At 58.3% G+C, this 15140-nt stretch overlaps 1 protein-coding gene across 1 annotated transcript; it reads left to right on the forward strand.

Moving 5' to 3' along the window:
* The first annotated feature begins 5610 nt into the window (after positions 1 to 5610).
* ZIC3 (Zic family member 3) lies at positions 5611 to 9087 on the forward strand. The gene is made up of 3 exons (XM_048076668.2): positions 5611 to 6773; positions 7378 to 7541; positions 8067 to 9087. Exons 1-3 carry the CDS (start codon positions 5723 to 5725, stop codon positions 8247 to 8249), a joined length of 1398 nt encoding a protein of 465 aa, XP_047932625.2. The 5' UTR covers positions 5611 to 5722; the 3' UTR covers positions 8250 to 9087.
* The last annotated feature ends 6053 nt before the right edge of the window (positions 9088 to 15140 follow it).

The following is a 15140-nucleotide window of genomic DNA, read 5'->3' on the forward strand; positions in this document are numbered from 1 at the left end:
CATGTCGCGGGTGCAGGTGTCCCCTCAGCTTCCCTGGGGGGAGTTGCTGCAGGCTGGGGGGGAGCAAAGAGGGCTCCCCGGAGCCTAGCAGCTCCCCCCGGTTGGTCCGCAACAGCTAGAGACCGCTCTCCCCGGCCCCTGGGGATGCCGGTTCCAACGAGGCGCTTTGCACCCGAACAAGGGGCTTATTACCGGGGCTTACACCTGTTGCGAGGCCCCGGGGTGGTTCGGCGAGGGGGGGCGGACAGGGCCGGGGTTGATTTGGGGACCGGGGGCTCACGTCCCCCTGCTGCCCCGTCCTCCGCGGTGCTCCGGGGCTGCGGAGCAGGGTGCGGAGCGGCCCACCGCTCCCCGTGTGCGGGCAGAGGCGCGGGGCAGCCCCGGGGGGCCCGGGGCAGCCGTCGGGGGCCGGGGCCGGGCCGGGCCGCTCCGCAGCGCCGCCTGGTGCCCGGCTCAGCTCCGGGCCCCGCTGGAAGCCGCCGCCGGGCGGGAGCGGGTGGAGGCGGCTTCCGCGGCCCCGCTTTCGGCCCTGCTCGGTGGGCCCGGCACCGGGTGGGCCGCTCCGGTCCCTCGTGGCCCGGGGGTGCGGATGCTCCGAGCGGCCCGGCCCGGCCCCCCGAGGGGGGACAGGGGGCGGCCGGGGCAGGGCGGGCTCGGAAACAGCCGGGGCTCGGGGGCGGCGACCCCGGGACTCCGGGGAAAGGGCGGCTCTGCCCCGGCAGCTGATGCCGGGCTGGCGGTTCCCGAGCCCGGGATGCTTCGCCGGAGCCCGGGGCTTGCGGTTGCCCCTCAGGGCTCAGTCACGCAGAAAGGCTGACTAAAGTCTGTGTCCCCCGCAAGAGCGGGACAATAGAGCCACCCTCCGGGTCACAGGTCACCTCCTCGCTGATTGAGATATTCGCCACTTCCCCCCACCCCCTCCGCTCCTCGGAGGACTTCAAGGGGGCGATTTCAAGGGGGCGGCCGGAGGGCCCGGATCCTCTCGGCAGGGCCGGGGTGCCGAGCCCCCCGCTTCCTCCTCCGCCCGCCCCGGGGACCGGGGACTGCCCCGTGTCGTCCCGTCCCGTCCCGTTCCCCCCACCCCAGCTTTGCCGGGGGCTTTTCGCCCTTGCCGGGGGGCTGCCCGGGATCACTCGCCCCACGCCGTCTGGGTGCGGGCACGGTGCAGGGGCTGCCCGGCACCCTGCGGGGCCGCGACCCGCGACGTCCCCTGCCCCTTGGCTTTGCCTTGGCCGCCCTATTGCGGGGGGGGGAGGAACGGGGACAGGGACGGGAACGGGACCCGTTCATCCCGCAGCCGCTTCAACTCCTCCTCGTGGTTTTCCCACTCGCTTCCGAACCCGACGCGTGTTTCCCAGCCGGCAGCTGAGCTCCTGTTCGGTTTTGCAAGCGGAACTTTTCCCCACCGCCAGCAGAGACGCGAAAATCCCCGACCCGGGTCCGAAAAAAACCCCGGGCCGGTTGCCCTGCTGCTCCCTCCCTCTGGTGCCAGCCCGGGCTGCGGGACGGAGCCCCCCGGCACCACCGTTTTGTCTCCCTTCGGTCTTTCTGCCTGGCCGGCCTTTGGTACCCCTCGCCCCCTCTGTTGCCGAAGTTCAGACCTGGTTACTCCAGCCCCTGTCTCTGAAGTTCAAATGTACATGTGAGTCCCCTCCGCTGAGTGACAGCTGCAATGGAAACGTCGCGTTCGCTCCTGGTTTGCATTTAATTACAGCGGAGGTGCAATATGTTTATGGCAGAAGAAAAGCTACTTGTCTTTACGCTTGTTAGGGATATTCATTTGTCCACGATAAACCGCGTTTTAAAAGGTATTTAGGGCGTATGAAGTATTCCCCTTGCCAGCCGGCTCGCAGGTCGGTGCGGGGGATTTCTGCTGCTGTTTCCCCGGGCTCCTTTTGCCTTTTCCTCACACCCTCGGCGGAGGGGACGAGGGAAACCCGCGGAGCCTCTGCTCCCGGGGCCGTTGCCGAAGCCCCCGCAGCCCCTGCCCGCTCTGCCCCACTGCGAAATCTGCCGTAAGGAGCGGGCACCCACTGGGGACCATTTCTCCTCCCGCGCCGACCTGGCGCTGCAGGGCCCAGACCTGGCGCTCTTCCCTCCGGCGAGGCTCCCCGAGCCGTGCCCGGGTGCTGGGTCGGGGCAGAGTCGGGCCCCGGGAGCCCCCCGGGGCAGGGCGGGGGCAGCACGGGGGGAGCCCGGCGGGGAGGGCCGGGGAGGGCCGGCCACCGAGCGGGGCACGCACGGGAACCGGGCAGCGGCGGGCGCGGAGGGACCCGCACCGCTTTCAAGGGGCTTTGCGTTTTTTGTGGCTGTTAAATTCCCAAATCGTCCCAAAGGGGGGAGAAAAAAAAAAAAGAGAGAAAAAAAAAAAGGTGGAGGAGAATTACAGGAATATGTGTTCCTGACGTAAAGCAGGGTGTCTTTCTCCGCCTTCCCCTGCTTTGGGAGCACGACGGGAGCAGGAGAGCCTGCGAGACTACTTTTCCGGTTGCTGTTGTTTGCCTGTTTGCAATTGAGATAGATTTAAAAGGGAGAGAGATGTGATGGTGATGTTCCCCCGCCCCTGAAAAATAAATGCAGGAATTGGGACCGGCCAGAAATACCGCTGAATAAAAATGGAATTTACTGAAGCGTTAAAATATGTGCAAAATATATTCTACATTTTATTATTATTACGAAAGCACGGAGAATAAAAATCATAGGCCACAGCGACAATGCGCTGAAATAAAACGAACGCGTTTTATGCCATTTTTGGTCCCCGAGCTGGCGGATTGCAGCTAGGAAGCGATCGGATTTAAACAGTGTCTGTACGTCCGTCTGCATATTGCTCGGCGCACACACCCGTACAAAGTTGGCAGGGTAGAAATGGGAAACGTATAAAAAAAGATTTATAGGTTAATTTATGTAGCCTGATCCGCGAGTCCACTGCGGCACGGCGGGGCTGCGGGCGCCGCTTTCTGCAAAGCAACCAAACACTCTCCGAAACGGCGAGTCCTCGTGCAGAGCTCCCACCGCTGCCTCTGATCCCCCCCCCCACCCCCCCGGGATGCTTTCCCCGAAGCCCCGCGGTGCCGCCGCCGCCCGCGCGCAGGGACTTTTTTAAGCAAAAAAAAAAAAAAATAATGATAATAATAAAAATAAACGTTTTTATTTTTTAAGCTTCCCCCGCCGCAGAGCCCCGCTCGCTGCATCTCCCCGGGCCGGTGGGCTGAAGGTTGCCCCCCCCCCCCCCCCCGAGCAGCCCGCCCGGGGAACCGCAGCGCTCCGCGGCGTGGGCACCTGGGCGCGCAGCGCGGCGCGGCCCCGGCGGCTCCCGGCGGGCTCCCGCCGCCGCCCCCGGCCCGGCGCGGCCCCGGCGCATCCCATTAGGGGCAGACAATGCGCCGGGCTACACGTGAGGCCTCCTGCACAAGCAGAGGTCAGTCGCCCTCGGTTGCTCCAGGTCGGCGACTTCAGAGGCGCGGCCCTCCCCGGCGCTCAGCTGATGGGCTAATTAAATTATGCCCCCCCCCCCTTTTTTTCTTTTTTTTTTTTTTTTTTTTTGGGTTGTAGTAGCCGAGAAAACCCACGACGTGCGGGAGGTAATTAATTACCCCGCCGCAGCGCTCCGCGGACAGGCAGGTAGAGCCACCGCCGCTTCGCAGCGCCGGGGCGGGGGGGGGGGGGTGTAGGGGGGTGGGAAGCCCGGCTTCGCCCCGCTGCCCTCCGCCGCCGCCGGGCCCCGGGAGCCGCAGGTTGGTGCCGGGCAGCCCCGGCCCTCTCCGCCGCTCCCGAGGGAGGGCTGCAATCCTGCCCGGTCCTCGGTCTGCGCGCCCCCGCGCAGCGAAGGCGGCCCCGGTCCCCCCGGGGGGGGGGTTCCCCCCTCTCCCGCCTCTTGCCGTGCTGCGGGCTCGCCGTAACGGCAGCGAGGCACTCACCTTCCAACTTTGGGACTGTTCTTGGCGGATGTGGCCTGGGCAATTTGAGTGTTTGACGGGCACCGGTGTTACCTCTCGGGGAGATTTTATATCGGTGGCTTTTTTTTTTTTTTTTTTTTTTTTTTTGTCCTCCCTGCAAACCCTAAAATAAAGAACGCGAAGTCTTTCCCGGGGCTGATTGGGGGGAACGATGTGAAAGGGCCGCGGTTATAAAGCGCTGCTTGAAGCGGGCTCTCAATGCGTCTCTGAACTTGATCAGATTTTACGTTTCCTGCAGAGAGCCGGCGGCGAGCCTGTGAGACCTGCCCAATAGACAGACTTGGGGGCTCAGCAAATCTCAGGATATTACAATTACAGCCATCTTTCTTTCTGCCTTTTATTTCCACTCTTGCTCCCCATAGTTCTTTGCAAATGCTTTCCAGAACAGAAAATGAGTGGATTTATAGCGCTGTCTGCAACTGATAATTGTTCCAAGGCTGAACGTTGCCTTTGCAAAAATAAAATTAACAAGGAAAAAAAAAAAGAAAAAAAAAGAAAGAAAGAGAAGGACGAAAAAAAGAGAAAGAAATAAAAAAAAAAGAAAGATAAAATAGAAAGAACAGACAAACGAGTGTACAAAAAATAGAGCACGGGAACCGCCGCGCCGGGCGCTACTCGGCCGTGCTCCGCGGCCCGGCGGGGAGGGCAGGGACCGAGCGGGGACCCCCCGGTGCTCGGCGCTGCCCCTGTCCCCTGTAGGGAGCAGGCCGGGGGGCGCGGGGGGGCTCGGGCCGGCGAAGTTGGCCCCGTGGGGCTGGCGGGGCAGGAGCGGGCTGTCCGCGCTCGGCTCGGGGTCGTGCAGGAGAACTGCTGATAATTAAAAAAATGAACCGCGCCCCGCCGCTGTGGGCTCAGGCGGGCTTTGGGTTTAGTTTTGAAGCGGCGCAGCGGCTTCGTGCCGGCTTTACGCCTGCCCCCTCCCCGTGCGAGGCGCCCGGGGGCTTTCCCCCCGCGGCGTGGGGCGGCGAGCAGCGGGCCGGGCAGGGGGCAGCGCGCACCGGGACGGCACGGCGGGGGACGGCGAGCCCGCGGGGCTCGGCTCTCTTGTCCCTGGGCCCGGGGCTGCCCCGCGGGGCTGCGTCCGCCCCGTCCCGTGCGCCCCGTCCAGTGCGCCCCGTCCCGTCCCGTGCGCCCCGTCCCCCCCCGTCCTGTCCACCCCGTCCCGTCCCGTCCCGTCCCGTCCCGCACCCCGCCCCCCCCCCTCCCGTTTTACCTGCGAGCCGCGCGCGCCCAATCCCCGTCCCCGACGGCTGCGGGGCGCGTGCCAATCAAACGCGGCGCAGCCAATGGCGGGCCGGGCGGCGGGTCAGCTGACGCGGCGGCCGGCGGCTCCCCATTGGCGCGGCGCGGCCTGGCCCCGGCGTTGGTTTATGTGCGAGGCGCGGGCGGGCGCCCCGTCAGTGCCCGACGGCGCCGAGCGGGAGCGGGGCCGCGCTGCGCCCTCGCCCTCGCCCTGCTGCGCTGCGCCGCCCGGCCCGGCCCGGCGCGGGGGCGGGCGCCTCCGGGGGCGGGTGGTGGTGGGCTCGGGGGCTTGTTTTTTTTTTTTAAAAAAGCTTTTTTTTTTTTTTTTTTTTTTTTCTTTTCCTTCCCCGGACGGGGGGTGCTCGCCCGCCCGCGGCGGGGGGTTGGGGGCGGGGGCGCGTTTTGGGGTGGTTTTGCACTTTTTCGGGGGCGGGAGGCAAGGAGGAGGAGGAGGAGGGGGGTGGGGGGGGAAGAGGCAGGGAGGAAGGGGGGCAGGCTGCCGCCGCGCCGCCGGCCCCGCGCCCATGACGATGCTGCTGGACGGAGGGCCGCAGTTCCCGGCGCTGGGGGTGGGCGGCTTCGCGGCGCCCCGCCACCACGAGATGCCCGGCCGCGACGCCGCCGCCGCCGGCATGGGGCTGGGCCCCTTCGGGGACTCCTCGCACGCCGCCGCCGCCGCCTTCAAGCTGAACGCGGCCCCGCACGACCTCGCCGCCGGGCAGAGCTCGGCGTTCACACCGCAGGCGCCCGGCTACGCCAGCGCGCTGGGCCACCACCACCACCACCACCACCACCACCACGCCGGCCAGGTGCCCTCCTACGGCGGGGCCGCCGCCTTCAACTCCCCCCGCGACTTTCTCTTCCGCAACCGCGGCTCCGGCATCGCGGACGCCGCCTCCGGCACGGCGCAGCACGGGCTCTTCGGCGGCTCGCCCGGCGGCTTGCACGGCCCCGGCGGCATCCCGGACACCCCGGGCTACCTGCTCTTCCCGGGGCTCCACGAGCAGAGCCCGAGCCACACGTCCCCCACCGGGCACGTGGACAACGGGCAGATGCACCTGGGGCTGCGCGGGGACCTCTTCGGGCGGCCGGACCCGTACCGGGCCGTCTCCAGCCCCCGCACGGACCCTTACGGCGGCGCCCAGTTCCACAACTACAACCACATGAACGTGAATATGGGCATGAACGTGGCGGCCCACCACCACCACCACCACCACGGCCCCGGGGCTTTCTTTCGGTACATGCGGCAGCCCATCAAGCAAGAGCTGTCCTGCAAGTGGCTCGACGAGAGCCAGCTCAGCCGGCCCAAGAAGAGCTGCGACAGGACTTTCAGCACCATGCACGAGCTGGTCACCCACGTCACCATGGAGCACGTCGGGGGCCCCGAGCAGAACAACCACATCTGCTACTGGGACGAGTGCCCGCGGGAGGGCAAGTCCTTCAAGGCGAAATACAAACTGGTCAACCACATTCGGGTGCACACGGGGGAGAAGCCCTTCCCCTGCCCCTTCCCGGGCTGCGGGAAGATCTTTGCCCGCTCCGAGAACCTCAAGATTCACAAGCGGACGCACACAGGTAAGGCCCCCGGGGCTCCGCGGCCGGGTGCGTGCCGCCACCACCGGCCCCCTGCGCGCCCCTGCGGAGGCACCCGTACGAGTGCTAATGAAATCTCGTTTTCGGTGACTTCCGCTCCCTTTCTTCTCCTCGTTTTTTTTATTTTTAGGCCCGATTGGCTTTTCTCCCAATTAAATCAGCGATACTTTTGTCAAAGTATTTTTATTTGCAGCCCCGTCCTCCATTCAGCCCTCTGCCTGGCCGGCGGGAAGAGGGGGGGAAGGCAGGAAGCAAGCGCTTTTCGGCTCGCATCCTTGAGTACGTCCCGTAAAACCGTCCGAGCCGCTGAACTGCTCTTGGGTCTTCTCCCTCCTCGGGCTCACCGAGCGCTGTCCCCGCTGAAGCACGGCGCGGGGCCGGTGGGAGGCAAATTCAAAGTAACAAAGGCTGACCCGAATTCACTTGGCACAAAACAAACCCCGCCGTCCCTCTTCCCCTTCATCATTTTTTGGGGTCCTCGTGCATCCCCAAAGTGGGGGCTGAGCGGGACAGAGGCCGTCCTGGTAGGAGGCAGGTGGGGACGCGGAGGGGAATGGCCCTCCTTCACCCTCTCTGAATTTCGCAGGTGAGAAGCCTTTCAAGTGCGAGTTTGAGGGCTGCGACAGGCGCTTCGCCAACAGCAGCGACAGGAAGAAACACATGCACGTCCACACCTCGGACAAGCCCTACATCTGCAAGGTGTGCGACAAATCCTACACCCACCCCAGCTCACTTAGGAAACACATGAAGGTAATCACTCCTGCGCCCCCAGCTCTATCCTCCCTGAGCACAGATGCTCGGTCACTGGCGTGCTCGGGGCCCGTTTTCCTGCGGCTGAACAGGGCAGAGCTGCGCAGCACCCGCTGCAGTGCTCCCGGCATGGCCTGAGCGGTCCCCGGTGCCTGGGCCATGGCTGGAGCACAGCCTGGGGAAATGGCGTAGTTTTTTTTTGCGCTGCTGCTGGTGCAAGTGCTGCCCGGTTTCCAGAGCGTGGCTCCGCTCGAGAGGGCTGTGCAAATGCAGCCCCGTGTGCTGGGATGCTGCAGCCCCGCGCGCCGGGATGCTGCAGCTCCCTGTACCGCAGGGAAGTGGCCGGGAGCTGCGGCAGGCGTTGCACCAAGCCGCTGGTGCTCCGGGTGACCGGCAGGACGTGCCGGGCGGGGACCGAGCTGGTGGCCCCTGGTATCCCTCCTGCCTGGGGCAGCATCCTGACCTGGCTCAGCGGGGTGGCGGGGTGGCCCTGGGCTTGTTCCCATCTCTGCCTCTTGGTTTTAGGTGCACGAATCCCAGGGGTCGGACTCTTCCCCTGCAGCCAGTTCGGGGTACGAGTCCTCCACCCCCCCGGCGGTGGGCTCAGCCGGAGGCAAGGACTCCACTAAAACGCCGCCGGCCGCCCTTCAGAGTAACCCCGGCCACAACCCTGGACTACCCCCCAATTTTAACGAGTGGTATGTGTGAAGGCAACAGCTGCCCAGCCAGAGACTGGACCAAATGCGTTGGGAACAAGGAAAAAAGGACATGCCAAGTCAACTGCAGCTCGCTCCCGCGGAAATGGAGTTTCCACACCGACGACCGCATAGGGCTACACCTAGTTAACTGCCAGGATCCGGAGGGGGGTCTTTTATTATTATATTATAATTATTACTATTTTTTACAAGCCGAGACGCTGGACTAGCCATGTCCTTATCTCAGGATTGGATTTCTTTTTTTGTTGTTGTCATTTTTTGCAATCGCAGTCGTTTCTTTGTTGTTTTTTTTTTTTGTTTTGTTTTCGTTTTTTTGTTTGTTTGTTTTGTTTGGGCTTTTTTTTTTCCTTCCCTGTCCCAGTACCTCTTCCTCCGATTCCTCACTTTTTATTTTTAATTTGTTTTGTTTTTCCTTCTTTTGGTGGGATGTTGACATGAGGATGAAAATTCTCCTTCGCCTTAGTGGTGATTGTTTAAACTTACAGTCTTAAACCGTGCCAAAGTCCTGTTATGTCTTGAACTTTCCTCTCTAGCTCTCCTGCTTCTTCTTTCTCTGCTCTCCTTCTCTTTCTCCTTCTCTCTCTCTCCAAGCATTACACTTGTGAATGTATTCTCGTCTGATGGGGTCGGTCAGTATTTTTCAGGATGAGGATGTGGTGTTTATTCTACCCAGATTGTGACGTTTAGTATAACAGTTGCCTTTTTGTAATAACTTTTTTTTGTAAATACATATCCATGATGCCATATTTATCGTTCGTAATTTAATTATTGATACAAAGTGCCGGGAACTGAACAATATTTATGGGGGAGAAAAAATTGTTTTCTAACAAAAAAAAAATACAAACGAAAAAAAAAAAATCAACTCTGTACAGCTTTTGGTTATAACTGCTTTAGCATTAAAAGTTTATTGTTTTGGAAAGAGCCCCCGCGAGCCGTTTTTAACCTCCTCCGTCCTCCCCGTTTCGGGGGCCGGGGGCAGCCGCGGGTGCCGCCGCGGTGCCGGCTCGCTGCCGCCGGGGCCGAGCCGTTGTTTTCGGGCCGGCGCTGCGGGAAAAGCCTCCGGCTCCTCGCCGCCGCTTCTGCTGCTGCCCCTTTGTCCCCGCCCTCCGCCGCCGAACGGCTTCGCATCCCCGCGACCTTCCCGAGCGGACGGAGCCCGGAGCCCGGGGCGCGGCGCCGCCGAGGGAGAGGAGCACCGGGGGCAGCGGGGCCGCCTCGACGGGGTGGCCCCGACGGTGAGTACCGGGCCGGGGCGGCCGGCGGGGGTGCGGGGGCCGGGAGCCGGCACCGAGCGGCTTCCCGGAGGGGACACGGGCGACTTCGCGGCGTGCCGGACTTTATCTGTTATCGTCTGGTTTTGTTGTGTGGTTTTTTTCTTTTTTTTTTTTTTTCTTTATTTCTGACCAGGACGTGGCAAAGTGTCCCCGTCCCTGAGAGACAGAAGGGATTGGGCCGAGAAATCTCACCCCAGAAGCAACTTCTCCAGTGCCACCCAGGAGTCCCAAGCGACCCGAGCGGCGGTGGATACCGCTCCCCGCAAACCTCCGGGTCCCGCTTCGGGGGACGCCGGGGGGGGCCCGGCTGGGGCTGCAGCAGGGCCGGCAGCTGCGGCTCTCCTCCAACGCTGCCGACCTGGGCGTACGACTCTGCACCCGCATCCTCTGGCCGACCGCAAGGACCTTGCTGCAGGCTGAGCTCGGTGGCGGAGGAAGGCAGGGACCCCCTGGCTCTCCGGGCCCCCAGCTCTGCTGGCCGAGAGAGGCCCCAGACGGGCCCATCTTGAACTTGACTTGGGGCACTGCGGGCGGCTGGGGCTGCCCTGTCTTCTCCCGCCTGCCGCGGGGTCTGCTTGTGCAAGTGACCCATGAAACCTTGCATGCTTTAAAAAATAACTTTAAACGAATTTCTCCTGTCTCCCCTCAAAAAAAAAAAAAACAAATTTAAAAAGGCATATCGGGCAGGAAAAGATGGGAGGGAGGTGGATAGCAATCTGCGGTGCTGCATGTCTGAAAAAAAAAAAATCCCGGTAACGTTGAAGGCAAGTTTCCCACCCCACATTGCTGAATTTGTCCCCCTGAAGGAGGTAAATGGTTTCCCTCCGAGGTGCCCTGGCCAGATGTGGATCCCTGCTTCTTGCTGCTGTCAGGTCTCTCTCCCGCTGTGCGCAGAGCCGAGCCCCGGGGCTGGACGCAGAGTGCTGCTGGCCTGGGCTCTTCCCGGGGACGAGCAGGGCCAGGAGGAACAGAGCCGCTGGGGGTCGTCAGGTTTTCCTCGGACGCCCACCTGAGTTGTCTCTGCGTCGCTCCGGACCGTGCCAGGCTTGGAAAGGTGCCGGTAGGCTCGGTTTCCTTACTGCTTTGCTCGGAACCAGGGGGTGCGGGGTGTGCAGGGATCTGTGGGGGTACCTCGGGCCGGGAGCGGCTGCTGCTGTCAGGCCCCAAAACGCCGTACTGGGCCGGGGGCTCTGCCCTGGGAGGCCGGGGTTGTTCGGGATGTGAGCCAGGGCCCACACCGACGGCTGTCTCCATGGGTTTGCAGCACAGCCCCAGCCGTATTTATAACAAGGGCTTAAAACCGGCATCCTCCATAATTTGTCTCCCGTGTGGCCAGCCGGTCCCCCACCTTGGGGTCTCTCCATGCAGCTTGCACCCAGTGTGGGGAACGGGAGAGCAAACTGTTGTCTGCACCCCACTGAGAGGTCAGAGCCCCCCCCCTCAGCACAGCACGCCGAGGCTGCCACTCTGCAGCCCCCCCAAAAAAGGGACATGGATGGGACAGGGGCAGCTGGGGGCGGGTGTGCGTGGTTTGGGATGGACGGTATGTTTGGGATGGGTGTGTAAAAGGTTGGCAACCTGTTTGGCTGTGAAACGCTTGCAAAGCGTGGGGTTTGGTGCCAGCAGCGCGGGGGGGGGGTGGGCAGGATTGCCGTGTCCCCCACGCTGTGCTGGTGGGCGCTGCTCCTCTGCCCTGCCAGCCCCGAGACCTCTGCAGTGCGGCCCAGGGGAGAGCTGTCTCACTCTGCTGCCACTCATGGGCAACTAAGAAGTTTTTTTTTTTTTTGTCTTTTTTTTTTTTTTTTCCCCTGTAAAAACAAGCGAAAAGTCTCCATTCCTAGCCCTTACCCATTGCAGAGAGGAGTCCCTGAGTGAGGAAGCTCCTTCCCTTTTCCCATGTTTTCCAGGCTGTTTTGTGCACTGGGGTGAGACAGCCCCCGATTTTCAACGCCAGGGCCTGGCAGTGGGGGCCCACGGGCATTCCCCATGCTCGCAGCTCCAGATTTCTTCGTTAGCGTGCCGGCCAGGGCAGGACGGCGCTGGCAGAGCAGGTGCCATGTTAGCTCAGTTTTTCGTCTGTCATTAATAATGGATCTTGTGTCGCACCCCAGAAGAGTCCCAGAACTGTACACAAAAAGGGGCCGTATTCTGCTGTCCTGTCTTAGACTGGCAGCCCCCTTGTAGTTGCTGTGCTCACTTCTATGAGCGGGATTAGGTGGATTTGTCCCCAAATAAACAGAACTCAGGATGGTTTCCTAAAAGGGGTAATGGTGATTCATTGTGTTAAAAAGAATCTAAGCAGAGGCAGGCGATGAGCTGGAGCCATTCCTTTTCTACCACGCTTTATGAGCCATGAATATTTTGATTCCTTTGGTGTCATTGTTTTTGCATATCTGTCTCTATGTCTGGTGTAATCCTATGAAAATAATATATTTTTTTCAAGCTTTGTGCATGCCATTAACAGCTAGTGGTTGCACGCAGTGTGAAGGCAGTCCTGAAGGCATTTGATCAGGTTGTGTTCAAGTGTCTCAGCACTACGGCTCCAGGAATTAAGTTCCTATAGTAACTCTGTCGGCTGTAAAGCTTCCATTTCCAAAGCAGTAAGTGGGCTGTAGTATTGTGTATTTGCCTTTTAAAAAAATAATAATAATAAAATAAAAATTAGAATGTTCCCAGATTAAAAGCATTAGGCACTAACACCAGCTTTTCTAGCTGAGCCTAACTTTCATGACTTTTTGATAAACTATCCCCCTTATTTATGCTTTCGGTATGATCAAACTATATGGAAAATACCTCTGCAGAGGTGCTGGAGAGGTAAAACTCTGGAGGAAGCTTTAAATTCTTTACAGAAATCTAGTTGGATTGTGCAGTGTGCAGAAGGAAATAATTTGTGTCATATTGACTTATCTGCACGTTCCCTGAACTGAGACACTTGGTTAACCTTGCTATGCCATTTACGTGGGTTAAAAACATAATGTACGTCTTGCAAGTGCCTGCTTACCTGCGTGTGAGCGAAGGCAGTGAAAGTGCTTGCGTAAGAGCTTACGCTGGTGAGGGAGGCTGCCAGAGACAGGGCCTGACCACAGCCCCGGCGCGAGCCCCTGCAGGAAGGCTTACAGACATCTGCTCTGTGCTGTCGGTGGGAGAGCCTCCGCAGGGACGGGGGAAGGCAGTTGGATAGGGAGGTGCCGGAGAAATTTAATGTTAAGATGCGAATTTTTGTCCTCGGTAGGTAAGGCTGTGTGCTGGTTAGATTTTCTTTTGGGTAACGCTTTGGTAATGGCTCTCCATTTCATCTGCTTGCGTGAAAAGAAACTTTAATAAAAAGGGCTGGGGAAAAAAAAAAAAAAAAAAGAGTTTAGCTGAATGATTTTGTTTTGGCAACTTGTTCAATAGTGTCAGCTTTTAAATTGCCCAGGCTGGACTTTGAAATGGCTGAATGGGCAACGCATGAAGTTCCTTCCCAGGAGACTGTGTCCATGCTGGGGCCCCCCCGTTGCACGTTCTGGACTGAGACACCCAGAAAACTTAGGGAGGTGAAAAGTAAGGGCCGGTCCTGCCGGGGGGAGCTGGAGGGGCTGGATGCCCAAGCAGCATATAGGATGCCTGCAGCATAGGGCTGTTCCCGTGGTTTTGTCCTTTCCCAGAGCGTCGTATAATCCCGGTGAGGGCCTGTGGCAGTCCCGGAGGGACAAAATGGCTCTTGCGCGGCTCTGCTGGGCGCTTGGCAGGAGAGCGGGGGCCTGGGCAGGGATGCTGAAGCTCTTGAGGAGGCTGTGCCCTGCCCGGCTCCCAGCAGCTCCCGCGCTGGTGTTCGGGCAGAAACTGGTCTGTGTGGGGGAAAGGAGTGGTACACGCTGGGGGGGGGCAGCGCCTTGCTCAGAGTGCGGCAGCCTGGCCGGTGCGGGGCAGGCGCTGCTCCTTCAAAGGGAGACAAAAAGGTTTTGGGGGCAGAAATAAGCGTTGGGGTTTATCCACGGGCTGCGACGTGGCCTTTTGCTGGCGGGGTCACATCAGGATAGAAAATGTCAGGATGTGGGTTTCTGCTAGCCGTGGGCTTGCTGCATTTGCATGCCACGGAGAATACCAACTTTGGGAAATCTGGCTGCAGGCAGAAAGTCCTGAGAGGCAATGAAGCGGCATGTAGTACTGGCCCTAAATAAAATTATCCCTTATTTCTCTCTTCTTTAAATTCCTCACCAGTTTCACTTAAATATTGTCATACTGCAAAATCCTTTTTTTTTTTTTTTTGAGTAGTTTTGTTGCTTTCCATAGTTTATATGGCTTAATTCTCTTACTATTTTGGTCAAAAAGTTGTTATTCTTTGTTCGTTTGTTTTCCATTTTTCTCCTTGTTTTCATTTGCCTAGTGTTTTTTTTTTAACCTGTGGTAGTAGAACACAGTTGAATTTAGGGTTTCCACCACTTCACTGTGTTGTTACTAAAAATAAACATTTCTTTTGTTTGCATTTAGCATCCCATTAAATCCATGGACTTGAGCTTCTCAGTAATTATTGATAAACTCATGAAAAACGTAAAGGTTGTGTTGAGGTCTCAGAGAGAAACTTGGTCTTAACTATGAAGTCTGAGTTTCGTCTCAAATACAGTCTGTAATTCAGAGAAAGATTTCTATGCAGCGGATTGTGTGAATAAAGTTCGCAGCCGCATGCTGAGTTTGCACGGATCGGACTCGCTGCTTTCTAGCGCAAGGGCTGGTAGTGTTGGGGGAGGTAGATGTTTCCCAGAACGCACATTTTTCCACAATATTTATATTTACTAGAAAGAAGATGCTGCAGCAACTTGCTGACTGTCAGTCACAAATATTTAAACATCTTGTGCCCCTAAACCAGAATTGCTTAATTGCTTCATTTAACAAGATCTAGACAGACAAAGAGAGTGGACTTTTTAATCATTTTTCTCCTTTATTTTTTTTCCCAGTGTTGTGAATCTCACTTGTCAGATTTTATTTTGCCTTTTTATTTTTTTAATTTATTTTTTTATTTTTTTATTTTATTTTTGATGGAACTGTTGAGGCCAAAGAGTCATACACTTGTGTGTCAAAGTGGAGCCTGAGCTATCATGTAATTGCCTGATTCTGGAGCTTAAATTATATTTTAAGAAGTGAAGCTAGTGGTAATATTGTAAGAATTGGCAACGCTGCAGCCATAAAATATATATTTAAATTTTAGTCTTGGCCTGCAGAAGTATTTTAAAATAATGCAGTAAGTGGAATGATTTACTTTAATGTCTTTGCAAGCACTCAATTTGTATTTAAAATGAGATGCCAATGTGACGCTGCAATCTACACTGTTTTCTGTTTCCTTTTCGTTCTTTGCTGATGTGGAAGGAGAAGGCAGGCAAAAGACCAAAGGAGTTGAAACTGTGCCTTGAAGATACTCCCTGTACCTTTGGGAGGATGTTGGGCTGAGATTAAAATCAAAATGCTCTGCCGGAGCTCACTTTATGTTGCCGAGGACTTGGTTTCAGAGGAGTTCCCTCACCCTTTCAGAAAGCTCAGGTTGACAGTGTTTAAAAAAAAAAAAAAAAGACAAAAGGGGAAAAAAAAAGAATAACCATTGCTTCCTTTCTGAAAGCACAAGCAGGCCCATG

Source organism: Anser cygnoides, chromosome 13, assembly GCF_040182565.1.
Source record: "Anser cygnoides isolate HZ-2024a breed goose chromosome 13, Taihu_goose_T2T_genome, whole genome shotgun sequence".
Classification (NCBI taxonomy): Eukaryota; Metazoa; Chordata; class Aves; order Anseriformes; family Anatidae; genus Anser; species Anser cygnoides.

What these genes read in the sequence shown, in the direction of transcription:
- ZIC3 (XM_048076668.2), top strand. Translation starts at nt 5,723, where the DNA reads ATGACGATGCTGCTGGACGGAGGGCCGCAGTTCCCGGCGCTGGGGGTG. An exon ending in TCACAAGCGGACGCACACAG is followed by an intron (nt 6,774 to 7,377) that starts GTAAGGCCCCCG and finishes TGAATTTCGCAG; the next exon opens with GTGAGAAGCCTTTCAAGTGC. An exon ending in CACTTAGGAAACACATGAAG is followed by an intron (nt 7,542 to 8,066) that starts GTAATCACTCCT and finishes TCTTGGTTTTAG; the next exon opens with GTGCACGAATCCCAGGGGTC.